At 60.6% G+C, this 27,015-nt stretch overlaps 1 protein-coding gene across 1 annotated transcript in view; it reads left to right on the top strand.

Moving 5' to 3' along the window:
- Positions 1-27,015, top strand: part of LAMA5 (laminin subunit alpha 5) — a 52,695-nt gene that overhangs the window by 10,716 nt on the left and 14,964 nt on the right. Inside the window, exons 3-36 of the mRNA XM_022597752.3 lie at positions 3,654-3,771; positions 4,574-4,692; positions 4,777-4,947; positions 5,058-5,155; positions 9,312-9,427; positions 9,840-9,958; positions 10,061-10,151; positions 10,373-10,507; positions 10,696-10,758; positions 16,781-16,921; positions 17,003-17,140; positions 17,231-17,365; positions 17,449-17,583; positions 17,667-17,804; positions 18,338-18,390; positions 18,617-18,722; positions 18,868-18,920; positions 19,011-19,116; positions 19,545-19,644; positions 19,802-19,958; positions 20,110-20,248; positions 20,393-20,535; positions 20,612-20,718; positions 20,811-20,964; positions 21,520-21,680; positions 21,781-21,889; positions 23,700-23,797; positions 23,885-24,086; positions 24,198-24,324; positions 24,910-25,049; positions 25,592-25,707; positions 25,786-25,997; positions 26,315-26,519; positions 26,721-26,865. Of these exons, the coding sequence (XP_022453460.2) occupies positions 3,654-3,771; positions 4,574-4,692; positions 4,777-4,947; positions 5,058-5,155; positions 9,312-9,427; positions 9,840-9,958; positions 10,061-10,151; positions 10,373-10,507; positions 10,696-10,758; positions 16,781-16,921; positions 17,003-17,140; positions 17,231-17,365; positions 17,449-17,583; positions 17,667-17,804; positions 18,338-18,390; positions 18,617-18,722; positions 18,868-18,920; positions 19,011-19,116; positions 19,545-19,644; positions 19,802-19,958; positions 20,110-20,248; positions 20,393-20,535; positions 20,612-20,718; positions 20,811-20,964; positions 21,520-21,680; positions 21,781-21,889; positions 23,700-23,797; positions 23,885-24,086; positions 24,198-24,324; positions 24,910-25,049; positions 25,592-25,707; positions 25,786-25,997; positions 26,315-26,519; positions 26,721-26,865 (4,350 nt within the window). The remainder of the gene's footprint in view (positions 1-3,653; positions 3,772-4,573; positions 4,693-4,776; positions 4,948-5,057; positions 5,156-9,311; positions 9,428-9,839; positions 9,959-10,060; positions 10,152-10,372; positions 10,508-10,695; positions 10,759-16,780; positions 16,922-17,002; positions 17,141-17,230; positions 17,366-17,448; positions 17,584-17,666; positions 17,805-18,337; positions 18,391-18,616; positions 18,723-18,867; positions 18,921-19,010; positions 19,117-19,544; positions 19,645-19,801; positions 19,959-20,109; positions 20,249-20,392; positions 20,536-20,611; positions 20,719-20,810; positions 20,965-21,519; positions 21,681-21,780; positions 21,890-23,699; positions 23,798-23,884; positions 24,087-24,197; positions 24,325-24,909; positions 25,050-25,591; positions 25,708-25,785; positions 25,998-26,314; positions 26,520-26,720; positions 26,866-27,015) is intronic.

Here is a 27,015-nt window from a genome sequence, read left to right as displayed (position 1 = left end):
CCCAGCCCCAAGATGGGCCAGGGCAGAGGGGTCGTGCGCTGGCCCTGATGACCTTGTGCTTCCAGGAGCTCCAGCCCCAGCCCAATCCCTGGGATGTGGGTGTCTGAGCCTGGGAGGCTGCCGACCAGCTGTCACCTCCTGCACCGCCATCCCTGGGGCTACAGGGACCCGCACGGGGTCTGCAGCACCCGTTTCCTCTCTAGCCCTCCCTGTATTTCCTGACTCCAGCCCCGCCCATGTTCGCTCCCCTCCCTCCACCTCTGCCTCTAGGCACCAGCGTGTGCGGAGTGGCTCTGGGTGGGGCTTCTGCGGCATCCCTGCCAGGTGGCTGCCAGCTTCTGCGGGCCTCTTCCCTTTCAAGACTTTCAGAGGCTTCACGGCATTTTGAAAGGGCCTGAACCCTGAGCCCTGGTCTCTGACTTCCCCTGTGCTTGTCCCACTGCCCCACGCCCACCCAGGGCCATCTAGCCACTGAGGCCTGGGACCCACCCAGGGCCCCCAGCTCTCGCCGCAGGGCTCTGCAGCCTCCTGCCACCGCCCCGCCCCCCCGCCCCAGCCAGGCAGCGGTCATGGGGCGGATCCCCTCCTGGCGAGCCCTGGCCCTCCGAGGTCAGGCTGCGTGTGGGGGCCATCAGGGGAGCCGTGGCCGAGAGGCGGGTCCAGCTGCTGTCCTGGAGACGTGCCTGCCCCAGAAGAGCCAGATATTTAAAAATAACTCCGGAGGCTTTTGTTTGGCTTTTGCTTTAAAAGACTTTTTTTCCTTTTGCACAGAATTCTGTAGCAGCGGGAGGGGTCATCCAGCGTTGGCACCGAGTGGAGCCGAGCGGGCAGGGGCGGCGTGGGGAGGGCCGTGTCCAGGGAGGCCGGGGGTCCGCTCTCGCTCCCGGGTCACGCCCAGGGCGGCTGTGCGGCCCTGGGAACCAGGACCAGGTCGGGGACAGGTGGGGAGAGCTGAGCGCATGCCTTCCCGTCGCTCCAGCCTGGGCCGGGGCCCCTGTGTGCCAGCCAGATGACCAGGTGGACAGATGGACAGAAGGCAAGGGTCTTCCTTGGAGCGCACCCAGCGTGCGGGCCTGGGGGCAGAAGTTTCCATACTGCCTGTGTCCTGCCCGATTAGCATCTCCGAGTCAATATTTGTGCAAGTGCTCTCAGCTGGGAAAAATGCGACCGGCCGTAGACCTGGGGGAGGGACAGAGCTGGCCAGCCGAGGGTGCAGCCTGGTGGCCTTGCTCAGGGAAAGGCGGGGGTGGGCCCCAGGGGGCTCGGCGGGAGGCTTTAATCCCCTTGGGGGCCTTCAGTGCGGGCCATGCTGCCGCCCCCAGAGCAGCCTGTGTCCACGTCCACTGCACACCCAGGCCCCCCACGCCGCCATGCCCCCCTTTCTCACGAAGACCCCTCCTGGCACAGGGGCCATCTGAGATCCCCAGGGCTCCCTGGAATGCCTGAGAGTTGGCCAAGTTGCCTGCCGGGTGTAGGGTCCATCCCCCCAGAGGCTTGAGCCCCCCCCCCGACTGGGCAGGCAAAGTGGAAGATGACCTCAAGGCCTGGCAGTGGGTGAATAGGCCCTCATTCCCCCCCAGCACCCAGGGAAAGGCCATTCTTGGCCTGACTTGGGCCCCTCCCTGTAAACTCCAGGCCTTCCGGGAAGGGCAGGACTCAGAATGGGCGTGTCTCAGGGTCCCAGGACCTCATGCCCCCTGCCCCCCGCCCCACCCTGCCACGCCTGGATTCTTAGCAGGCTGGCCTCCTGAGGGATGGGGCCATGAGGTGTCCATGCTCCCTCCACTGTCCCTCGAGGGGGTCGTCACAGTGGCTTCAGGCTGACCAGGGGTAGGGGGTGACTGTGCGCCTTGGGCGGCCCTGGAGGGCTTCCCCGCTCTGCCCCCATGTGGCCGTAGGCTCAGGGCCTGGCTGGCTGACCGAAGACCAGCTGGTCTGGGGCAGAAGTCCAGAGCAGTGGACACCAGAAGGGAACCTGCTCCTCTGGGCTGGGCAGGGCCCCGTTGAGGGGACGGCGGGCGGCCGGAGGCGTGACGTTGCCCTCAAGGCTGGTGGGCAGTTCAGAGCCCACCTCGGGGTGCCCCTGTGAGCAGGTCTGGCATGGGGGTGTGGGCCGGGGGTCTCCAACGGGGGCACAGGCGCCGTCCACGTATGGCGTGCTCACTAGCTGTGTCTCTGCCCCTCGTCTGGGGCCCCCACTCTCCCCGTGTGCAGGGTGGGTGCCCAGGTCTCCCACTGGCCCTGCCCGGCTTTCCTTGGAGCCCAAACTTCACGCACAGAGACCAGCCTGGACGATGGTCCTGTCTTTGGCTTTGGGGTGGGGGAGGGGCTCCCTGGCCCTCAGAGCTGTTGAGGTCTGGAAACCACAATCCCTACCCCGTGGTCACCACGCAGGGCAAGCTGAGGCTGGGTGGGCACCAGGGCGCTACCCCCAGAGGTGTGTGTGGGGTGCACAGCCGATGTGCGCTCTGCTCACGTGCCCACCCTCTCGGGGGTCTCGGTGGCTCATCATCGAGGCCACAGGCAGGGCAGGTGCTTCTGCCTGAGCCCATGGGCTGTTCTCAGTGGCCCCAGAGCCCTTTCCTCGGGCCTGTGCCAGGTGGGGCTGGAGTCCCCAAGGCTAAGACCTGCCAGGCTGCAGGGCCAGGGGGCAGTTAGCCAAGGAGGGGCCCCACCAAGCCCCCAAGGGCACAGGACACAGGGACATTCAGGGATGCTGACCTCTGGCCAGGAGGAGAAGAGAGATGAGGGATGGGCCCCTCCCTGGGAGTGAGGTCAGGCCGAGACCCAGGGAGAGAGCAGCAGGTGGGCCCTGGGGGTTCTGGACGCCTCTGGAAGAGCAGCCTCCCTGCTCCCTGGCCAGGTGCTCTCCCGACGGGCCGGGGCTGGGTTGGCAGGGTTTCCCTGCGCCAGCTTTGGGAGGGCCCGTTTTCATCTGTCTCCCCGCTGGGGGCTCCTGACAGCGGCAGGCAGAGGCTGGGCCCTGGTTGCTCCGTGCTGGCTGCCCCTGCAGGCTGGTCAGCGGGTGAAATGGGAGGGTCCTCAGTTGGCTCTGAAGATGATGGGGGCAATGACCAGGGTGAGGCCGCGACGGGGGCCCCCATCCCAGGACAGGGGTTCACCGGCCTGCTGTGCGAGGAGGACAGGCTCCTGGGAGCTTGGGACACTGTCTGGCCATCATCCCAGGCAGGCCACCAGAGCTCTGGGGACAGTGGGATGAGCTCCTGCCTCGTCCTTGCCCAGCCCCACTGCCCAGGCCCAGGAGACAGGCTGCCCGCATGTGCCCTGTCTGACTCCAGTCCCTGTCAGGCCTGTGTGCAGCCTCACAGCAGGGCTCTCCAAGCTCCTGGGGTGGGGCTGGGCCCTAAGGCACCCCCAGGCCCAAGAGGGGAGCCCTCCGGAAATGCTGGGTGCCACTGGTCACCTCTGTGTCCTGGTGCAGGCCTCAGTGGCCAGGGGCCGGCCAGTGAGTGAGGGGCTGTTCCCTGAGCCAGCCGGCCCTCTCACCTGGGTGTGCCTGGCCCTTGAGGGCAAACACACAGATGTCCACTGTGAGCCCCACCTCACGGTGTGGGGCTGGCCCTCCAGGTATGGAGGGGCCCAGGTGGCATGGAAGGGATCTCAGGGGCGTCCATACACTTACCGCCCCGCAGGTTTTCCACGTGGCCTACGTGCTTATCAAGTTTGCCAACTCACCTCGGCCAGACCTCTGGGTGCTGGAACGGTCCACGGACTTCGGCCACACCTACCAGCCATGGCAGTATTTCGCCTGTGAGTCTCCCGGGGCCAGGGGTGTCCCCTGGGGTGGGCCACACGCTCTCTCAGGGTCTCCGGACAGCAGGCCTGCCCTCACGCCGGCTTCTGCATGGGTCAGGGCTGGCGGGTGCATGTCCCGAAGGCTGTGGGGGTTCGGTGGCTTGTGTCCCTGAAACGGGCATGGCTGGGTCCAGGGGCCCTCGGTACCAGGAGTCTCTCATGCCATCTCCGGGTTCGCTCTGGACTGGCCTTATGCTCCGGCAGCTCCTGAGGTGACAGAGGCGGCCAGCTTAGCTGCCCGGTCAGGAGAGCATGGGAGCCCTGCACCCCTGCTCACTGGCCGGCCGTTCCATGTGCCACCCTGACCAGTCATGTCGATGGGGCTGCTTCGATTGGGCGGGCCTGAGACACGTGTCCCCCCAAACTCCAAGGCCCGAGAGGGAGTGTGGGGCGGTCAGTCCTATAAAGGACAGTCAGGAATGGTCCCCCAAGGATGGGGATGGCAAGGGCCACCCAGGGGACACACTTGTTCTCTGCAGAGAGGGGGACAGGCCAGGCAATCCGGGCTCGGGGCAGGGGCAGCCTGAGCCCTGGCCTTGCCCTCCTGAGGAGCTCCCCTGGCCTCCCAAGTGCCACAGTCTTCAACAAAACCTCGAGGGTGGGCGGCGTTCCCGCCTCGTGGTGGGTGCTGCCTCCCGGTTGAGGCCGTGAGGCTCTGGGGAAGTCCGGGCACGCAGGGCAGCAGGGCGCTGCCGTCGGGCCTCCTCCCAGGGCTTCCCTGGAGCCCTGCGCCCTCACCCTCCGGCGGTTCCCGCAGCCTCCAAGAGGGACTGCCTGGAGCGGTTCGGGCCACGGACGCTGGAGCGCATCTCCGGGGACGACGACGTCATCTGCAGCACCGAGTATTCGCGGATCGTGCCCCTGGAGAATGGCGAGGTGGGCGGGGCGGCGCGGGAAGGGGGTGTGGCCGGGCGGTCCCTGCCGGAGCCACGCCCACGCCTGACCCGCGCCCCTCCGCAGATCGTGGTGTCCCTGGTGAACGGGCGCCCAGGGGCCATGAACTTCTCCTACTCACCGCTGCTGCGTGATTTCACCAAAGCCACCAACATCCGCCTGCGCTTCCTGCGCACCAACACGCTGCTGGGCCACCTCATGGGCAAGGCACTGCGGGACCCCACAGTCACCCGCAGGGTGAGCAGGCAGGCGGGGCTTTGGGGGCTGGTGTGGGCGGGGCCGCGTGGGCTCGGGCTGGGATCTGGGGGCAGGTGTGGGCGGCCGCTGACTGCCCCGGGCGGGCGCAGTACTATTACAGCATCAAGGACATCAGCATCGGCGGCCGCTGTGTCTGCCACGGGCACGCGGATGTGTGCGACGCTCAAGATCCCACAGACCCCTTCAGGTGAGACCTGTAGCTCCCTGCCCAGCCTGAAGGAGAGGAGGCCTGGTTCCATTGCCCACCGTGTCCCCCACCCTTGTGACCTGCGCTGGCCCCTCACTGCTCGGCCTCAGTTTCCCCGTGTGCACTGTGAGGTGGAAGGGCGGTGCCTGGAGCCTGGCTTGGGCCTGTTTGCCCTGCTGCCGGCAGACGCGGAGTCTTGCCTGGACCTGCAAGCCAGCTGCCCCTCCACCCCAGCTGCCCCCAGCAGAAGCCCCCGGCCCTGTGGAGGGGAGTCAGTGAGAGAGGTAATCCGCCTGAGGCTGCATGTTTCTGTTCTCTGGGATAGGGGAAGCTCCCCCGCCTTCCTTGAGAACACAAATGATAACACTCCCTGCTGCCCCCAGCCGTGATCACACCCCATCACAGGCAGGGGCCAAGGCTCAGGACAGGGAGTAGCCCAGAGACCCCCATCTGAGGAGGACCCCCATCTCCTGCAGCTGGGACAGCTGAGGGCTCTGAGCCCCACCCAGAGTCAGCCAATCAGGCAGGGCCCACGAATCTGCATCTTTAACAAGCTGCCACTAAATGCTACGTGCCTAAGTGGCTCCAGCCGCCCTGAATTCAGCAGTGAGCACGCAGCTCAGTTATCAGCTGGAGCCTGGCGCTGAGCCAGCTCTCCTCCTGGCTCGCAGCCTCGCGGCCGGGTTTGTTCATCTGCTCGTTCCTCCCTCCCTCCTTTTTCCCTCCCCTCTTTCCTTCCTTCCTCCCTCCCTCCCTCCTCCTTTCCTTCTTTGCTCCCATCCGTCAGCAGCTGTGTGTGGCGCTCACACATGCTGCCCCAGGAGCACCTGTTCTGGGCAGGCCTGTGCCCGGCACAGAGGTCCCGGTGGGGCTGAGTGCGCTGGGGGTCTTAAAGCAGGTCCAGGGCTGGACAGGAGGTGCTGGGAGAGGAAGCAGAGCCTGCGATGGGGAGCCCGTGACCAGGCTCCCCAGCCCCCGCCCCCGAGGGGCACCTCCAGCAGGGAGCGGGCGAGCTTCTCCTGCTGCTTCCCTCGCCTCGAGATCATGCAGCTCCCACTCCTGCTGGGGTTTTATTGCTGTGTCCACACCCCAATTGATAGGGGTGGCGAATGAAGCCCAGGCAGGGCAGGAGCTCACCCCCACTCTCACCGTCAGAGCTGCACCAAGAGGTGAGCCCCAGACCTCTCCAGGCATGGCTGATGGGTCTGAAGGTGGAAGAGGTGTGATCACACTCCCTAGAGGACTCAGGCAGGCCCTCAGGACCCGCCTGGCCTGTCCAGTCTCCGCACGGGCCCCAGGCATGGGTTCCTGCCCGCAGCTTCAAGCACTGAGCTCGGGCGCAGCTAATTGCTCTGGGAAATTAAGTGCCAAGTGGGAACTCGTGATGGTTGGGAAGGGCGCCTGCTGGGTGGCCAAACTGGCCTCAGAGGAGAGGTGGGCCTGCCCTTGCCTGTTGGGAAGACGTCGGAATCCGCCCTGACTCGCCTGCACCTGGGCATAGACGGAGCTCAGCTCACCCTGCAGGTGGGGCTTGGGTGGGGCGTCTCCCCCAGAACCACAAACGCTGACACCCCTCACACACAGTGTCCTGCAGTATCAGCCTGCCCTGCCGCCTCTGCCCCTCCCATGAGGGCTCTGCCCCACCCACTGGCCTGTCACCGTCCCTCTGCTTCCACCCCCCCACCCCGGAAGCTCTCTCCCACCTCCGTCGCCTCGGCCATTGTTCTGAGGGCTGGCTACCTGCCCAGTCTGTACTGAGCCCCCCGTTCATTCTCCCCCATCCCTTGGTTTGGAAGTGACATGTTTTGTCTCTATTGGTGTTTTAGTTGAGTCAGGCTAACAAGATGCCAGAGGCTGCGTGACTTGCAAACAACAGAGATTTACTTCTTGCGGTTCTGGAGGCCGCTGAGGGCCCCCTTTCCTAGTTCATAGATGGCTGTGTCCTCACAGTGGGGAAGGGGTGAGGGAGCTCTCAGGGGTCTTCTTATAAGGATGCTAGTCCCATTGATGAGGGCTCTACCCTCATGACCTAGTCACCTCCCGAAGGCCCCCCTTCCAAACACCATCACTTTCAGGGTTGGATTTCACATGTGAATTTTGGGTGGACACGAACATTCAATCTGTGGCGATTGGTGATCACCCTTACATTTCTTCATTTCTTTTCTAGTTCTGTTGATTGCAGTGGTAGCCCTCCCTCTTCAACAGGCATACTTGACCTCGCCAAATGCAGATTTAACTAGTTGTCTTCCTGGAGACCCAGGGTCCCAGAACACTAACCCCAGGCACGGTATCTGCACCCAGCAATGGATCCATCACCTTGACTGCCAGCTCCTGTTCTCTGTCCTTCCTTGGCTCCCAGTGCATCCCTGGGGACTCAGTTTCCTTTTCCTTTAGTACTTTCCATGAGAGTCTGTTAGTCCTTGAATGGCTGTTCTGCCCTCACTCTTGGGTGATAGTTTAGCTGGCTGTAGAATTCCTGGTTGATGGCTGGCCGTGTCTCTCAGCACTTGGGAAATGTCATTTCAGTCTCGGCGTCTTTCGGTGGTTGGGAGAGTCTGCTGTCATCTGCACCATTGTCCCTCTGTGGGTTTTATGCCTCTTCTAGGTGTTTCTGTGATCTTGCCTCAGTGCTCTTCAGGTTTACTCTGCGTTGTTGAGTAGTGGACATATTTCCTGTTGCTCAAGGGTTGTGCTTTTTGAATTTAAAAATATGTGTCTTTGTTATTTCAGGACCGTTTTTGGCCATTGGCCCTCTAGGACTCTGAGCTCTCCCCTCGCTCCCTCTTTTCTCTTTCTGGAATTCCTGTTATACAGGTGGGAACGTGGGTGGTTTCCTTGGGTCTCGGGACTTCTTGTATTCCCACCTCTGCCTCCTGAGCTGCTCTCTGGATGGCTTCTTCAGTTCATTGAATCTCTCTTCAGCTGTGTCTGATCCGCTGTGTAGCCCATCCTTTGAGTCTTTAATTTCAATCATTTTATTTTTCATTTATAGAAGTTCTGATTGGTTCTTTGGTCACATCTGCCTCTTTTTCATAGCATTGTGGTTTTTATTATGTCTTAGATTCTTTTGGTTATAATCTTTAAACACTCTCTTTTTATGGTTTCTACTCAATTGCTCCATTAAATGAAGCTCCAGGGGTGCAGCCCTGCTGTTGGTTGCGTCGGTTGACGCTCTTGGGTTGTTTCTCTGCAGGTTCTTCAGCGGGGCTTCATCTGTGTGATGGTGGTGTGCCCTGGGTTGGGAAGAATCCCTCCAGCGTGGTTTTTCAAGGGCTTTTGACAGACACCCCACTTTTTGTGTTAATTTCTTGGTTTAGGGGTGCCCTGACTATGTAGATTCTTGAAAAACCAAACACCAGCCACAGGTTCTTCGTTACAGATCCTTGGCGCTTCCTGTGATGACCTCTCTGTGGCAGGTTATTCCTGCTTCCTTCCTGAACACCAAGGAGCAGTGGGGCTGAGTCCCAGGGCCCTGCAGCCCCTCGTGGGGGAGGGGCTAGAGCATGATTTGGAGCTCTGGGTCTCTTCTTCTTGGACCGGCTCCTGGGGGCTGCTCAGGACCTGCACAGCACCGCAGCTGTGGTGCTGACCCAGGACCGAGGGGCAAACGGCCCAGGGATGGGACTGTGATTCCTGCTCTCCACCTTGGCTGAGCTGAGGAGGTGTGTGCCGGAGATGGGGTTCTGTGCAGTAGGTGGCTGCAACCTCGGTCCTCAGCTGCGGCCAGCTGTCCACCTGCCCACTGAGCCAACAGGAGCTGCTCTCCAGGACAGCAGGCAGGATTCCAGCTCTCTGACTGGTGTCCACCCCCAGCTGGAAGAGGAAGCCGTTCTTGGCCACTTGCTCCTGGGGAGGTGCCCTGGATACATGGGGGCGTCTGGCTGAGTCCAGGGCTGCCTGCTGAGCGAGACCTGGGTCTCAGAGCTGGCCCAGGAAAGCCGTAGACTTGGCCTCGGGTCCTGGCTGTGGTGGAACTAAATCCTGAAGGGCCCAGGGCTCCAGGCTGATCTGCGGACAGTGGCCACCCGCGCTGACCACTCAACACCCTGCCCCAGCTCCCACCCTCTGTGAAGGCCCTGCACAGCCCCGCCTTTCTCGTGTTCCTGGGGGCCCGTGGCGGATCTAAGCGCTTTCTGTGCCCGCGTGCCCCCCACAGGCTGCAGTGCGCTTGCCAGCACAACACGTGTGGGAGCTCCTGTGACCGCTGCTGCCCTGGCTTCAACCAGCAGCCATGGAAGCCGGCAACCACGGACAGCGCCAACGAGTGCCAGTGTGAGTGCCCCCACACGTGCTCACACGCCAGCGCGGTGCTCACACGTGCGCTCACGCGCACATGGTGTGCACACGTTCACACAGGCTCTTGCACGTGCTGACGCCCACACGGTACACTCACACGCACACACATACGTTCACACATGTACACTCTAGATACTCAGGTATACACACGTGCTTGCGCACGCTTGTATGTGTGCACATGTGCTAACAATACGTACACGGCTCACGCGTGTTCACACACGCTTAAACACGCTCACACACGTGCTGTTGGCACACGGGCAGCGTGGCACGTTCTGTCCCCTGAGCCAGGCCACGTTTGGGGTCACCCGTGGCTTGCGGGACGTGCCCCAGGGGTCCCAGTCGGGTGGGGTCACGGAGGTGTGCTGACAGCTGAGCCCCCACTCTCCAGCCTGCAACTGCCATGGCCACGCCCACGACTGCTACTACGACCCTGAGGTGGACCGGAGCAACGCCAGCCAGAACCAGGACCGCGTCTACCGGGGCGGGGGCGTGTGCATCGATTGCCAGGTGGGCGGGGTCCGTGTGAGGTCAGGTGTGGGGCTGAGGATGCGGGCGGGGCTCTCGTGGGGGCGGGGCTGCCCTGGACTCAGCGGCCCCGCCCCGCCACAGCATCACACCAGCGGCATCAACTGTGAGCAGTGCCTACCCGGCTTCTACCGCTCCCCAGACCACCCGCTCGACTCACCCCATGCCTGCCGCCGTGAGTGGGGGCGGCCCGGGTGGGGTGGCCTGGGCGGGGGCATTCCAAGGGGTGTCCAGGAGCAGGGTCTGCCCACGTCGGGGGGTCCTGGGGGCCTTCGCGGCTCTCTGGGAGGCCACGGCTCTCGTCCTACCTCCCAGGCTGGGGAGGCAGACGCTGCTCCTTCGCGGGGCCTGCAAGCCCTGGACTTGGGTTTCCCTGACTTCCCGCCCCCCGCCCAGGCTGTGACTGCGAGTCGGACTTCACGGACGGGACGTGCGAGGACCTGACGGGCCGCTGCTACTGCCGGCCGAACTTCACGGGGGCGCGATGCGATGCGTGTGCCGAAGGCTTCAGCGGCTTCCCGAGCTGCCACCGTGAGGGCGCGGCCTGGGGGCGGGGGCAGGCCCTGAGCCCCTGAGCATCCCCGCCTGCTGGGCTTGGAGCCGGGGCGGGGGACCCCAGGGGGCCTCTTTCGTCCTGCCTGTACCTCCAGTGATGCCGAGAGACACGGGTGGCCGGGCACTGAGCCAGCCTGGCTGACACTTGCTGTCTCCTTCCTCAGCGGTGCCGTCCTTCTCTCACAATGACACGGGGGAGCAGGTGCTGCCGGCCGGCCAGATTGTGCGTAAGTGTCCCCCGAGGTCTCCATCCTGCCCTGGGCCCCACTGGAGCTGTGGGGCAGGAGGGGCCACACCCAGGCCCCCAGAGAGCGGGTATTTCCGTTTTGTTCACCATGTCTTGGTGGCTTTTAATTTCATGCAAATATTACGTATTTATGCTAGAAAACCTTGAAAAATATAGGTGAGCGGAATGCTAGAGAAGAGAGGTATACAGAATCCTATCTCCTGCAAACAGCCCCTCCTCCCTCTGCGTGCGCGCTGTGTTTATAAACGCCCATGTGCGCTGTGCGCGCTGTTGTGTAATCGTGTCTCCCACCCACGCCATCCTGTAAACACATCATTTCGTGTTCCACGTTGTGCAGACAGATGTGGCTCTTGCTTAACCTGCTCTCAATTTTTGGAAATTTAGGTTCTTTCCAGATTTTATAAAAATAACACTACAGTAAACCTCCAGATTTTATAAAAATAACACTACAGTAAACCTCCTTGCAACTAAAGCTTTCCATGAATTCTTAACTACTTCTGTAGCACACTTTCCTAGAAGAAGGCTCTGGGTCACTAGACATGCATGTTCAGGGACCTTCTTGGCCGCAGGTTGCCAAACCGCTCTCCTGACATACAATCGTCTACCAGGTGGAATGGCAACAGCCGCGTCACGTGTGTTGGGCGTTGCTGTCACTACCCGGCAACGTTCATTATCGCAGAAATCTTCTCATTGGTTCACTTTCCCACTTTTCGGTTTTCCTGGAATTGGGATGCGCCTTTCAGTTGACGGCTTATTGATGTCTAATTGGCTGGCGTTTTCCTTTCACAGCAGTACAAAATCGTGGTGTGTCCTATAATTGGTTGTGTCTTAGATCAGATGGTATTTGGTATTTCCTTGGTTTGGGCTGCATTTCTTTGCCTCGTTTGCAAGGTTGAATCTTCCTTTTTTTTTTTTTAACGTGTAAGTATTTACTTACGAATATATTTTGCTTACTTATTTATATATATATTTTTTTCGGCCGCACCACGCAGCATGTAGAGAACTTCCCCGACCAGGGACCAAACCCGCGCCCCCTGCAGTGGAAGCACAGTCTTAACCGCTGGACCGCCAGGGAGGTCCAAGGTTGAATCTTCTCTTGCGTTTCGTGACTCCTGTTGCTTTCACTTGTGAATTTCCCATCCGAGGTTGTGGCTCAGTTTTCTTTTCACTCGTTTGCTGCTAGGAGCTCTTTCTGTATTAACTATATTATCTGTTTCTCACGCGTCACGTGCTTTTCTCCCAGTGGGTAATTTGCCCTTCCTGTTATTTTTTTCACTGAATCTGTTGACCTGGTTCTTCCTGGTGTCTGACTCGGTCATATCTCAATGGAGGTCCCTAAACCCAACTATTTGCATATCTCTTGGTTCTTTGGCGGTTTTCTTTTTGACGTTTAAATGTTTAGTTTTTCATCATGGGGTAAAGCAGGGGTTTTTTCTGCAGGTTTTTTCTGAAAAGGGCTGGACAGTAAATGGTTTAGACTTAGAGGGCCGTGTGTTCCCTGTTGCAAAGCTTCAGCTCTGCTGTATGTTGCAGCTTGGAAGTGGCCATGGACCATGTGCAAGTGAATGGGCATGGCTGTGTTCCAGTAAAACTTTATAAACCAGGCACAGGCACCTTGGACTGAAGTTTGCCAATCCCTGGTATAAACTGTTGAAAATCCCTCCTTTCTCCACCGGCCCTTGGTGAGCACTTGGTAATTGTGCAGGTGCAGCATTTCACTTTTATTTAATCTGTGAACTGTAGGATGAATTCTGCTAATATCCTTCCTACTGTGGACCCAGCATTGAACATACGTTTTGTGTCTATATTCGTGAGTGAGGCTGGGTGAAAGCCTTGTTGTTTTTTTGGTACCGTCTTGTTTTGGTTTTATAATTCATCTTGTAGAATACTTGAAAAACAATCCATACTTTGTTATGCTCCAGAGAGATTAAAAATCACAGGAATTATCAGGCTTCCCTGGTGGCGCAGTGGTTAAGAATCAGCCTGCCAATGCAGGGGACACGGGTTCGAGCCCTGGTCCGGGAAGATCCCACATGCCGTGGAGCAACTGAGCCTGTGCACCACAACTACTGAGTCTGCGCTCTAGAGCCCGCGAGCCACAACTACTGAGCCCGTGCGCCTAGAGCCCATGCTCTGCAACAAGGGAAGCCACCACAATGAGAAGCCCATGCACCACAACAAAGAGTAGCCTCCACTCACCACAACTAGAGAAAGCCCACGTGCAGCAACGAAGACGCAGTGCAACCAAAAATAAACAAATAAATTTATTTTTTAAAAAAATCACAGGAATTATCAATTTCTTAAAAGCTTGTTAGAAGTTACTTAAAAAACCATCTGGTCCTGATACCTGTTTTCCCATGGAGAGCTTAGATGATGGTTTTCTTTTCTTTTATTATGTGTGTTTATTTTCTACCTCCTTGTAAGTCAGTTTTAAATTATTTATTTATTTAGGGCTGTGTTGGGTCTTCGTTTCTGTGCGAGGGCTTTCTCTAGTTGTGGCAAGCGGGGGCCACTCTTCATCGCGGTGCGCGGGCCTCTCACTGTCGCGGCCTCTCGTTGCGGGGCACAGCCTCCAGACGCGCAGGCTCAGTAGTTGTGGCACACGGGCCTAGTTGCTCCGCGGCATGTGGGATCTTCCCAGACCAGGGCTCGAACCCATGGCCCCTGCATTGGCAGGCAGATTCTCAACCACTGTGCCACCAGGGAAGCCCAGTCAGTTTTGATTATTTATGTTTTGTTAGCAAATTGTTTGTCATTTGGATGTTTAAAGGTATTGGCATGAAGTTATGCACGACATTCTGTACATGATTTTTAAATTTCCTTTCATTCCTTTTGTCTATGTTTATTTTCTTTTTTTCTTTTTTTTCTACCTTTATTACACCCAACAGAAGTTTGTTGAGTTTATTGCTGTTCTCAAAGTGCAGCTTACTGATCTGCTGGAGTTTTTCTCTGTTTAGTTTGGGAGAGAGATTTTACTTCCTAATACGGAAAAAAAAAATTTTTTTTTAAGATTTTTTTAAAAATTAATTTTTGGCTGCGTTAGGTCTTTGTTGCTGTGCGTGGGCTTTCTCTAGTTGCGGCAAGCGGGGGCTCCTCTGCATTGTGGTGTGCGGGCTTCTCGTTGTGGTGGCTTCTCTTGTTGCAGAGCACCGGCTCTAGGTAAGCGGGCTTAGTAGATGTGGCTCGCGGGCTCGAGGGCACAGCCTCAGTAGTTGTGGCGCATGGGCTTAGTCGCTCCGTAGCATGTGGGTTCTTCCAGGACCAGGGCTTCAACCTGTGTCCCCTGCATTGGCAGGTGGATTCTTAACCACTGTGCCATCAGGGAAGTCCTAGTGTAGAAAATTCTGAACTAAAACCATCTTTCTTTTTTTCATTGCAGTATAACTGGCATACATTATTATATTAGTTTCAGGTATATAACACCACGATTTGGTATTTTTATATATTGTGGGATGATCACCACAGAAAGTCTAGCTAACGTCTGTCACCACACATAGTTACCATTTTTCTTCATGATGAGTACTTTGGAGATCTGATCTCTTAGCAACTTTCAACTATGCAGCAGGTTATTATTAACTCCTGCCGCCATGCTGTACGTTACATCGCCATGACTTGTTTATTTTATACCTGGAAGTTTGCACCTTTTGACACCCTTCACCCATTTCACCCAACCCCCAATCCCCACCTCTGGCAACTACCAATCTGTTTTCTGTATCCATGAACTCGATTGTGTGTGTTGTGGGGGGGGGTTTGGGGGGGGTGCCGGGGGTTAAGATTCTACATATAAGTGAGATCATACAGTATTTGTCTTTCTGTACATTTTTTTTATTTATTATTTTTATAGCTTCTTGAATTAATTGTTATTTTTAGTCTCTCTTAATTATCCACAAAAGGTTTAAAGCGTTTTCTCTCAATCAGGGGTGATTTTATTCTGCAGGAAAATGTCTGGAGACTTCTTTGGTTGTTATAACTGGGGGGGGGGTGCCACTGTCACCTAGTGGGTGAGGGCCAGGGATCGTGCTAAATATCCTACACTGCACAGGACAGCCCCCATCCGCACAATAAAGAGTTATCCAGGCCAGAATGTTACTGGTTCCAAGGTTGAGAAACCGTGGGTTAAAGCTATAAATTTGCTTCAGAGGGTAGCTTTGGCTAGCTGTCCCATAGGGTTGATATGCTGGGTTCTCACAGCTGTTCCTTTCTAAGCAGTGTATCATTTCAGTTTTCATTTTCCTTTTGATCCGAGTTGTTTAGAACAGCGTTTGTCATTTCAGGTGGTTAGGTTTCCATTCCATCCTTATTTTGATGGTTCAGTCCTAGTTTCACTGCATCATGGTCAGATTTTATCTATTTATTTTTAATTATTATTTATTTTAATTTAATGTATTTTTGGCCACGTTGGGTCTTCATTGCTGTGCGTGGGCTTTCTCTAGTTGCGGCGTGTGGGCTTCTCTTCGTTGTGGTGCGTGGGCTTCTCTCTCACTGCAGTGGCTTCTCGTTGCAGAGCACAGGCTCTAGGTGCACAGGTTTCAGTGGTTGCAGCACGCAGACTCAGTAGTTTCAGCACTCGGGCTCTAGAGCGCAGGCTCAGTAGTTGTGGCGCATGGGCTTAGTTGCTCTACGGCATGTGGGATCTTCCCAGACCAGGGATTGAACCCATGTCCCCTGCACTGGCAGGTGGTTTCTTAACCACTGCACCACCAGGCAAGTCCAAATCCACTCTGCTGTTAATTTTTGTCACATTCTGGGAACAGTATATTCAGTTTTTCTCTCTATGACAATGGTTTTGCCAAATTCTCCTCCCAATTACTATAGTTTCAGTTTTCAGCACCCCTGGACCATATGTATCCTGCTTTTCGAGCTTTGCGTATGCTACATCTCTTGAGGCAAGTCCTTTTTCTCAACACACAACATCCCTCTTTGTCTCCACGAATGCTTGTGCCTTGGGCTCACCACGCTCCACGCTCCCCTTCTCTGTGTCTGTGCCACCCACTCTCCCTTCTGGAAGCTCTTTGTTTCCTGTCCAGATCCTTGGTTCAAGGTGCATTCTTTCAGAAGGACATGACTGGATTCTCCTTCAAGAGTCCAACCGATGCCTTTGGGTTTATCTCGTGAGAGGAGATGTGGCCCGGCAGAGGGACTGTGGCTGCTGTCAGTTTGGGTCACACCTGCCCCAGTTGTATCATTTCTCTCATCCTGCTTAAATTTTTCCTTTCCCGACTTTTGCTGGATTGACCAACAAAACGTGTTTTGGTTGGTTTGTGTTTTCTTCTCCAAGGGTTTGCGAGTTCTGTTTCTGTCTTCTGGTCTGGCCCGAGGTTACCCTTATGCTTTGACAAATACTGAACCATTATTCCATGTCAGTAACAAAAATTAAATAGTATTAGCCCGTTTTTGTGCATCAGACACTGAGCGCACTCTTTCTTTTTGATCCCTAATCCCCAGAATTATTTATGAAGAATAGAATTTTCTTTTCACTTTGTTATGATTTTGTTTTTGCATTTTCTCTGGTTGTGTCAATGCCTGCAGTTGACTTGGTTTCTACATTATACACAACTAATTATGTGTAGTGGTCCTGATTTCACCTCAGGCCACTGTTTTCCCAAAACATCAGCTTTCCCTTGTTGGGGTTTTTTTTTTGTTTTTTTTTTGCGGTACGCGGTCCCTCACTGTTGTGGCCTCTCCCGTTGCGGAGCACAGGCTCCGGACGCGCAGGCTCAGCGGCCATGGCTCACGGGCCCAGCCGCTCCACGGCATGTGGGATCCTCCCGGACCGGGGCACGAACCCGTGTCCCCTGCATCGGCAGGCGGACTCTCAACCACTGCGCCACCAGGGAAGCCCCCTTGTTGGGATTTTTAAAGTCTTTTTCGTTTTGCATGAGTGCAGTGTCAAGTATAAGGAAAGGAGTTTTGTGGAGAAGGGAGGGGTTTGTTTTTGGGGCGGGGGTGGGCGGCTGGGGTCCACGGGGCTCCTGAGACTCCTCCCCCCCACCCCCCCACAGACTGTGACTGCAGCGCCGCTGGGACCCAGGGCAACGCCTGCCGGAAGGACCCACGGGTGGGGCGCTGCGTGTGCAAACCCAACTTCCAGGGCACGCACTGTGAGCTCTGTGCCCCGGGCTTCTACGGCCCGGGCTGCCAGCGTGAGTCCAGCTCCGTCCCCGTCTCAGTCCCCTCGTGGATCCCAGGAGCCCAGCCCCTCTGTGACCACCTCCTCCCTGCAGCCTGCCAGTGCTCCAGCCCCGGTGTGGTGGACGGAACCTGTGACCGCGACTCGGGCCAGTGCACGTGCCGGGCAGGATTCGAGGGGGCGGCGTGCGACCGCTGTGCCCCTGGCTACTTCCACTTCCCCCTCTGCCAGCGTGAGCGCAGCGCCCCCAGTGGAGGGTGGGAGGGGGGCTGGGGTCTTGGCCTGCCTGGCTCAGGGCCCCGTGCACCTCTCGGCCCTGCAGTGTGCGGCTGCAGCCCCACAGGGACCCTGCCCGAGGGCTGCGATGACGCTGGCCGCTGCCCTTGCCGACCCGAGTTTGACGGCCCCCACTGTGACCGCTGCCGCCCGGGCCACCACAGCTACCCCGAGTGCCACGGTGAGCAGAGGGCCTCAGGGGCCCTGGGCGGGGTGGGAGGGCCACCCGCAGGTCCCCAGGGCCTGACCCCGAGTCCTCTGCAGCCTGCGCCTGCGACCCCCGGGGTGCCCTGGACCAGCTGTGTGGGGCAGGCGGGGTGTGCCGCTGCCACCCCAGCTACGCGGGTGCCACCTGCCAGGAGTGCAGCCCAGGCTTCCACGGCTTCCCCGACTGTGCCCGTGAGTGCCCTGGCGGGAGGGGGGCGGGGGAGGGCGTGTGCCCACCGCGTACTCACACCCCACTCTCCTCCCCCCTCCCCCAGCCTGCCACTGCTCCCCCGAAGGCTCCCTGCACACAGCCTGCGACCCCCACAGCGGGCAGTGCAGCTGCCGACCCCGAGTGACGGGGCTGCGCTGTGACATGTGTGTGCCTGGTGCCTACAATTTCCCCTATTGCGAAGGTGAGGCTGGTGCCGTGTGTGTGTGTGTTGGGTGCTGTGCATGTCATGTGCTGCACGTTCCATGACCGTCCCTGTGCTCTGTGTGCGCTCGCGTGTGTTCATATGGTTCACGTGCTGCGTTCACGAGTGTCCGTGTGTCGTGCATGTGCGTTCACGTGCCGTGAATGTCCATGCATATCTCCACATGGGTCTTGGACATGCCTGTTTACTTGCATGTGGTCACGTGCTGTGTGTCTGTTCATGCTTGTTCACGTGCTCTGTGCATTGTGCTCACGACTGTTCACACGTGTTTGCCTGTGTGTGTGCTTATTGCGTGTTCATAATCACGTGCTGTGTGGTGGGGGAGGGCACATGCCCTCACGGCTACGGGGACCAGGGCATGTAGGCACACGTGGTTTCTTGCCTGTTCACATGTGTGGGAGGCGTGTGTGTTGGCTCCCACGGAGCCTCGGGTCCTGGCCAGGCCTGGGGAAGCCCTTGGCCGTCGGGGTCAGTGACTGAGTAATGACAGTGGCCTGGGCATCTCTCCACAGCTGGCTCCTGCCACCCTGCTGGCCTGGCCCCAGCCGATCATGATCTTCCTGAGGTGAGCCCAGGTCAGCCCTCTGGGGCCGAGGCCATCACTTCCAGAGGGACCATCACTTCCTCAGCTGCTCGGTTGCCATGACAACCCCAGAGCCCATTTGTTCACCTGGCTGCTCCTCTGTCCTCACTGCAGGGTCGTGCCAGAGATGGGACAGGGCTCCAGGGCTGAGGGTTTGCAGGTAGGAGGGCAGGGGCCCACTCTGACCCTCAGTCTCATCCTCTCCCAGGTGCACATCCCCTGTAGGTGCCGGGCTCACGTGGAGGGGCCAAGTTGCGATCGCTGTAAACCTGGGTTCTGGGGGCTGAGTCCTAGCAACCCTGAGGGCTGCACCCGTGAGTCTGCCCGGAGTGGGTGTCGGGGTGCTGGGGGAGACCCCTGGGGTGGGGGAGGGCTGGCTCCACAGAGCTGGGGCGGGGATGGAGTTCAGGGCCTCCTGCCCCCTGCTCTGCTCTCAGGCCCACTCTGCCCCTTCCCCAGGCTGCAGCTGTGACCCCAGGGGCACACTGGGTGGAGTTGCTGAGTGCCAGCCGGTGAGTCTGAGGACCCAGGTATTGGGGGCCGTGGGAGCCGCGCGTAGGGACCCTCCCCTGCCTGGTCCCACCTTCTCCCTCGGCCCCCAGGGCAACGGCCAGTGCTTCTGCAAGCCCCATGTATGCGGCCACACCTGCGCGGCCTGCAAGGACGGCTTCTTCGGGCTGGACCAGGCTGACTACTTCGGCTGCCGTGGTAAGCGGCCGCTTACGCGGCCCTCGGACCACATCCTGGGGGATGCTGAGGCCCAGAGAGGGACAGAGGGGGCAGGGACCCAGCCAGGGCCTGGGTACGGCATGGCACTTGCCGAGCTGCTTCTAGATGCCCGGCCAGGCCCGTGCCGGGCGTGGGAGTGCGGCAGGTTTCACGCCTCGGTGCTTCCCCCTTCCAACCCTTTTCCCTGGCGGCAGGCGTCACTGACCGACCCCAGGGCCCTTGCCCGGGACTCAGAGCCTCTGTTGTCCAGGGACCCAGGCAGCCCCTGGGGGAGGTGAGGCGGTCTCTCAGCCGAGCCGCTCTTGGCGGAGGGTGGGTGGAGCACCGAGGCTGGGCGGGGGCTGGCGGGGGCAGGCGGGGGCCGACGGGGTGGCTGGGCCACATTGACTTGCTCCCTCCTGCCGCAGGCTGCCAGTGCGACGTTGGCGGAGCTCTAGGACAGGGCTGTGAGCCGAGGACAGGCGCCTGCCTGTGCCGCCCCAGCACCCAGGGCCCCACCTGCAGCAAGTGGGTGCCCCCGCCCCGGCTGGGCGGGCGGGCAGGGGGCTGGGGCGGCAGCTTGTCCCCCGGGCTTCTCCCTGGGGGCCCTGGTGAGTGGGCAGGGCCAGTGCCCGCCCTGCCCAGACCGGATGCCAGCTGCCCTGACCAGCCCTGCCGTGGCCAGGCCAGCGCAGGACCACTACCTTCCCGACCTGCACCAGCTGCGCCTGGAGCTGGAGGAGGCGGCCACGCCCGAGGGCCACGCCGTGCGCTTCGGCTTCAACCCTCTCGAGTTTGAGAGCTTCAGTTGGAGGGGCTACGCGCAGATGGCACCCATCCAGGTGGGTGCGGTGCTGCCCCATTCTGGGGCCTGGCTGAGTGCCCGCTGTGGCTGGCCGAGTGGCGGGCAGGCCCCTGAGGTCGCAGGGCCAGGCCGGGAATGGCCAGGGAGGAGCAGCCCCGACGTTCCACGCCCACCCCTCCCCACCGCAGCCCAGGATCGTGGCAAGGCTGAGCGTGGCCTCCCCTGACCTCTTCCGACTGGTCTTCCGCTACGTCAACCGCGGGCCCGCGAGCGTGAGCGGGCGGGTCTCCGTGCACGACCAGGGCAAGTTTGCCACCTGCGCCAACTGTGAGTGCGGGGGGGCTACCCCTTGGGCCCCGCCCCATGCACGCCTCGCCCCAGCCCGCCCCGCCTCGTCCCCGCACTGGGTGGGAGGCCAGGCCCTTCCCGCTGGCCGTGCTGTGCCCAGGAGGCTTGCCGTCCCCACCCCAGGCGCAGAGCAGAGCCAGCCCGTGGCTTTCCCGCCCAGCACGGAGCCTGCCTTCGTCACCGTGCCCCAGAGGGGCTTCGGGGAGCCCTTCGTGTTGAACCCCGGCGCCTGGGCCCTGCTCGTGGAGGCCGAGGGGGTGCTCCTGGTGAGACGGGGCTGAGCGGTCTGGGGCAGGGCGTGGGGCGGGGGCCATGGCACCTAACCTCCCCCCCGCCCCCCAGGACTACGTGGCTCTGCTGCCCAGCGCCTACTACGAGGCAGCCCTCCTGCAGCTGCGGGTGACCGAGCCCTGCACGTTCCAGCCCGACGCGCAGCGCTCCGGGGACCAGTGAGGGCCGGCCGGTGGGGGTGGGGGCGGGCCTGACCCTTGCTGTGCTCAGGCCGCCTGCCCCGTGCTCACCAGACTGTGCGCCCCCCCAGCTGCCTCCTCTACACCCACCTGCCCCTGGACGGCTTCCCCTCCGCCACTGGGCCTGAGGCCCTGTGTCGCCACGGCAACAGCTTACCCCGGCCCTGCCCCACGGAGCAGCTCAGCCCCACCCACCCGCTGCTGGTCGCCTGCCAGGGCGCAGATGTGCGTGTACCCGGGACCCCACGGGGGTGGGCGGGGTCAAGACTTGGGGAGACGTGCCCATGGCCTGGCGGGGAGGGGATGTCCACGTTGCAGTGACAGGACCCAGGCGCAGGGCAAGAGTGATGGCGGGCAGAGCATGGTGGCACAGCCGGGGGCCCAAGGCCAGCCCGCCGGCTCGGGTAGCACCTGCTGCCTTCTGGGGCTCTGACCTTGGGAGTCGGTGCCTCGGGGCCTCATCCGTACATGGGGCACAGATGGCCCAGTCCTCCAGCTTATTGTGAGGAGGTGGCAAGTCGCTGGTTCACTTCAGGCACCGGACACTCTACAGTGATGAAGCCGGCGGGCCACGGGTGGGCGGGGGGGGCTCGGAGCAAGTGGAAGTTGGAAGCCGAGTGGCCGTGGGAGTGCCCCAGGCAGCAGGGATGGCGGGCACACAGGCCCTGAGATGGGGGACGAGGCTGTGCAGGGAGGGGATGGGAAGGGCCGTGTTCAGGGGTGTCCTGTTCTCTAGGTGGGGGGCTGGGGCGGGGGCCTCACATTGCCCTGTCCCCCCAGGTGGACGTCCAGCTTCAGGTGGCGGTGACGCAGCCAGGCCCCTATGCCCTGGTGGTGGAGTATGCCAATGAGGACGCCCGCCAGGAGGTGGACGTAGCTGTGCACACCCCCCAGCGGGCCCCCCAGCAGGGGGCGCTCACCCTCCACCCCTGCCCATACAGGTGTCTAGCGAGTAGGGAGAGGATTCAAGCCTGGGGGCCGGTGGAGGGCTCTGGGCTCCAGGGCTGCCCTACCCACTGACCACCCCTGCCCGTCCCCCAGCACCCTGTGCAGGGGCACCGCCCTGGATGCCCAGCGCCATCTGGCGGTCTTCCACCTGGACACGGAGGCCAGCGTCCGGCTCACAGCCGAGCATGCACGATTCTTCCTGGTAAGGCCCCAACCCCCTCACCTGCATGGGCCGCAGGACCCCACTGTGGGGTTAGGTCTTTCCAAAGATTTTCAACACACGCAGAAGTAGAAGAATGTGATGAGCCTGGGTACCCATCACCAGTGCCATCTTCAGCTCACATCGGGTGGAGGTTCTTCCAGAATCCTCCTCCTGCAGGGTTTTTTCCCTGTGGGTATGAGATGCAAATTTATTTATAAATAATGTTCACGGTCACATAAGGGGACCGTGATGCGCTGGAGTCAGAGTAGGAAGAGCAATCTGAACGAAAGGCTGCTTTTTGGTATAATTTACAAAAACACAACACCTCGTGGCCCCGAATTAGGATAGGGGTCCACACAGCGTGGGTTCTGAAGCTTGGGATTTGCTATCGCTGTGGTAACTTGCTTTTTTTTTTTTAATGTGTTTATTTATTTTTGGCTGTATTGGGTCTTTGTTGCTGTGCGTGGGCTTTCTCTAGTTGCAGCGAGCGGGGGCTACTCTTCGTTGCGGTGCGCGGGCTTCTCATTGCGGTGGCTTCTCCTGTTGTGGAGCATGGGCTCGAGGCACGCGGGCTTCAGTAGTTGTGGCATGTGGGCGCAGTAGTTGTGGCGCACGGGCTTAGTTGCTCTGCGGCATGCGGGATCTTCCCAGACCAGGGATCAGACCCATGACCCCTGCGTTGGCAGGCAGATTCTTAACCACTGTGCCACCAGGGAAGCCCGTAACTTGTTTCTGTGTCAGCTTCACAGAGTTGAAAATCAAATCCCAAGGCTCAACGTTCTGGGCAATATTAATCGTTAGTTCAATGCCCAGAACCAAGCACACGCGTTTATTCAGTAAGTGGCAAAATGGGTGATGTTGCTCTCATCGGAGTATTACCTAGTGTCACTGTTACGTTTCCCTAGGCCTTTAAAAGTTTTATCAGAGTATCATATGCACGTATTTTTATGGAAGTTTTAAATATTGAAAACAGACTTGCAACAACAAAGCGTAATCGCACGCCCCACCTGCGCACTTCTCATTCTACTTTCCAGAGTCAGTCCGTTTCTTCCACGTTGCTAAGTAACGCGTGCTACATTGCTTCCTCCTAATTTTTCGACATTGGAACCCCTGCGGTTCTGTCCTCATGCACACGCGGCGCTGTAGTCGTGGGCTGGGACACTTTAGACTGTGCATGGAGCTGTACCCGCAGCCCAGTACCCAGGCCAGGAAGCAACATGGCCCCACCCCTGACACCACTCAGCCAACCCCCACCCCCACCCCACCCCGGCCAGGGTAACTGCCTCCAGACACTGACAGCACCGCCTAGTTTGCCTATTCTGGAACTTTCTATAATTGGAGTCGCACAGGTGTTCCTTTGCGCTGCCTTTTTGGCCGACGCCATGGTAGGGATGGATGGAGCTGTCGCCATGGTCACGTGGTATTCTGTCTTCACTGTCGGGTTTTTCTAGACCCCCTGAGGTGTCACGTTTTACCGTATCTGTCACACACGTTTCTTCGCCGTGGTAGACGGTACAGGACGGAGATGCCTGCTCACGAACCCCCGCTCGCTGAGCGCCCGCCTGTGCCGGGTCCCCGGCCCTATGACCACAGAGGGCGGTGGAGCGCAGTGGGAGGAAGAACGGCCTCCGGGGGAGCTGGGAGGTGCTGCAGGCCCAGAATCCACAGCCGAGGGCTGGGGTCTGTGCAGCTGGAGGAGAGGCAGGCGGAGTGGGGGCCGGGGGCTCGGTGCAGAAAGCAGGACTGGCCTGGGTGTGGGTGTGGATGGGCCGCTCCTGCTGCCACACCCACACCTGTCCCCTTTCTGCAGCACAGTGCCACCCTGGTGCCCGCAGAGACCTTCAGCTCAGAGTTCGTGGAGCCCCGCGTCCGCTGCATTAGCAGTCACGGCGCCTTCAGCCCCAGCAGGTGGTGGGGCCGGGGGCGGGAGCCCAGGGCGGCGGCAGGGCGGTGGCCGGGACTCGGGGACTCACCCCTGTGTTCCCCACCCCCCAGTGCCGCCTGCCTGCCCTCCCGCTTCCCGAAGCCGCCGCAGCCTGTGGTGCTCAGGGACTGCCAGGTGCTGCCGCTGCCGCCCGGCCTCCCGCTGACCCACTCTCGGGAGCTCACGCCGGGCGCGCCCCCGCCCGGGCCCCAGCCCCGGCCCCCAACCGCTGCGGACCCCGACGTGGAGCCTACCCTGCTTCGCCACCCCCAGGTGTGGGCCGGGGCCGGGAGGGGCCGGGGGGGGGGTGGCTGGGGTGGGACTTGCAGCCCCTGATACTCCTGCATCTCTGCCCACTCACCGGAGCTGCTCCCCCCGGCATAGGGCACCGTGGTCTTCACCACCCACGTGCCCGCCCTGGGCCGCTACGCCTTCCTGCTGCACGGCTACCAGCCGGCCCACCCCACCTTCGCTGTGGAGGTTCTCATCAACGGGGGTCGTGTCTGGCAGGGTAAGCAGAGGGGCGGACCCCGGGGCGAGGAGGCTCTCGGGGGTCTCGTCCACACGGCCCATCGCGTGATACCACACATGACGTGGATGGGGCGCGTGCTGGGTCCACAGCTCACAGGGGCCGTGGCTCGGTGCCCGCTGTCTGGCTGTGACAGGGCCATGTGCCCCATCCTGCCATCGGCTCTCACATGAGGTGCCCCAGGGCCTATTGTGTGTGGCAGGCCCTGCCCCTCACATCTGTGCTGTGATTCAGAGTTTACCCCGTCCTGTGCTTGGGTGTTCAAGGGCTCGCTGTGGGACCCGGGTCCGTGCACGTCTGTTGCATTCTGCTCTGACGAGCCCGAGGACCTGCACCTCGTGGGGCCTCGTGTGTGACCACAGCCGATTCACGTAGCACAAGTGGGCCCAGCCACGTGGGTCTCCAGGCGGGTCACACACGTGTGTCTTGTTCAGGGATGCATGGTCCTCGGGGGTGGGTGCTGTCGTTGGGATCCTCTCCTCCCTGGTGACTCCAGGAGTGTCCCAAGCCTGGGGTGAGGCGCTGTGTGTGTGCTGGGGACACTGACCTGCCTTTGCTCACCTCCAGGCCATGCCAACGCCAGCTTCTGCCCGCACGCCTACGGCTGCCGCACCCTGGTGGTGTGTGAGGGCCGGGCCGTCCTGGATGTGACCGACAGTGGGCTCACTGTGACCGTGCGTGTGCCCGAGGGCCGCTGGCTCTGGCTGGTGAGTTCTCGGGCTGGTAGTCGTCCTCCACCTGTCGTACCACTGTCAGTCGCTCTGCCAGAGTGTGTCCCCTGCTTGCCGCGGCCCAACCCTGGGCCAGGTGCCGGGGCAGCAGCCTCTGGGGACCTCCAGGCCCATCACGAGAGGCTCCTGAGGGGGTCCAGTAGCCAAAATATTGCCCAGCAGCTTCCTGGGGCCCTGCTGGTCAGAGTGGCCTTCCTGGAGAGGGAGGTGTCCGGCAAAAAGGGGTGGACGGGGTGCTAGGAGCCTGGGCCCTTCCTCACACTCCCCAAGCTTCCGTTTGGCCACAGAGGCTGGCCTCCCCTCTGAGTGGCCCCCAGGAGGGACCCAGCACCTGGCAGCCTGGCTGGGGCCCCGGGCCAGGGTGTGATATCGTCACCGCTGTCTTAGCTGCCCGGCCAGACCTTGGCCTGTGGCAGAGAAGCCCTGGCGTCGGCCCCTGCCGGTGGGCTCCGGCACCCACCCCCGACCTGGACCCTTCACTGGGCCCGCGGTAAGGTGACCAGGCCTTGATGCTCTAGGAGTATGTGCTGGTGGTCCCCGAAGATGCCTACAGCCCCAGCTACTTCCGGGAGGAGCCCCTGGACAAATCCTACGACTTCATCAGCCAGTGCGCCACCCACGGTTACCACGTCAGGTAGGCCGGGCTCGGGGCCGGGGGCAGCAGGGTAGGGGCCGGGCTGGGAGCTGGCCTTACCACCTGCCCTCACCCCAGCTCCTCCAGCTCGTCGTCCTTCTGCCGCAACGCCGCCACCTCCCTCTCCCTCTTCTATAACAACGGGGCTCGGCCGTGCAGCTGCCATGAGGTGGGCGCCGTGGGACCCACGTGTGAGCCCTTCGGGGGCCAGTGTCCCTGCCGCGCCCACGTCATAGGCCGTGACTGCTCCCGCTGTGCCACTGGCTACTGGGGCTTCCCCAGCTGCAGGCGTGAGTACCCCAGTCCACGGGAACGTCCAGGGGTGCCTCCAGGAAACAGTGGTCAGGAGCATGTTCCTGGTGGACCGGCCCTGCCACGTCCTGTCTGCGAGGGCCCAGGCCTTACAGGATTGTGCAGGAGGTTCCGGGGACTAGACAGCAGTTCTGCCCAGCTGACGCCACGTCAGAGGAGCTGCCTTGGGCTTGGGGCCCGGAGCTGGGTGGAACCAGGCTGGGGGTAGGGTGGCCTCGCCCCCTCCCCCCGCCATTCAGTGTCCCCAGGTCTGCCGTCGGGTCCCCTGACCGGGGCCTGTGCACGCGCCCCACAGCCTGTGACTGCAGCGGCCGCCTCTGTGATGAGCTCACAGGCCAGTGCATCTGCCCGCCGCGCACCGTCCCACCCGACTGCGTCATCTGCCAGCCGCAGACCTTTGGCTGCCACCCCCTGGTCGGCTGTGAGGAGTGTAACTGCTCGGGGCCCGGCGTCCAGGAACTCATGGACCCCACCTGTGATGTGGACAGTGGCCAGTGCAAGTGAGCACCAGGGTGTGGGTCCCCGTGGCCTCGGGGCAGTCCCGGGTCACCTGCCACTGAGCCCTGAACCCATCCAGTCCCTGGTAGTGTCCCCGGCGCTCAGGGGGCCACCACCTTGGTGGGGGGCACCTCTGGTCTCTCGTGTCAGTGTGAGGGGCCAGGTGGAGGAGAGGCCCAGCGGCTCCTGAACCCTCACGGCAGGTGCAGACCCAACGTGGCCGGACGCCGCTGTGACACTTGTGCTCCCGGGTTCCACGGCTTCCCCAGCTGCCGCCCCTGCGACTGCCATGAAGCAGGCTCTGCACCTGGAACATGCGACCCCCTGACAGGCCAGTGCTCTTGCAAGGTGAGGGCGGTCTGGGGCCAGACCTGCCGACACGACCCCACCCCGTCCCTCGTCTTGTCTTCTCAGCGGACCTTCGTTCTCTCTGGGAGGTTGGAGCTCCCTGGCACCTTTGGGACAGTCAGCCCAGTTGTGGGGTGACAGCCAACACGG

The sequence above is a fragment of the Delphinapterus leucas genome, chromosome 15 (genome assembly GCF_059928025.1).
Source record: "Delphinapterus leucas isolate spDelLeu-1000000601 "Yukka" chromosome 15, BTC_Dleu_Yukka2, whole genome shotgun sequence".
NCBI lineage: Eukaryota > Metazoa > Chordata > Mammalia > Artiodactyla > Monodontidae > Delphinapterus > Delphinapterus leucas.
The sequence above is the reverse complement of the archived record's forward strand: the minus strand, read 5'-3'. Positions and strand labels throughout refer to the sequence as shown.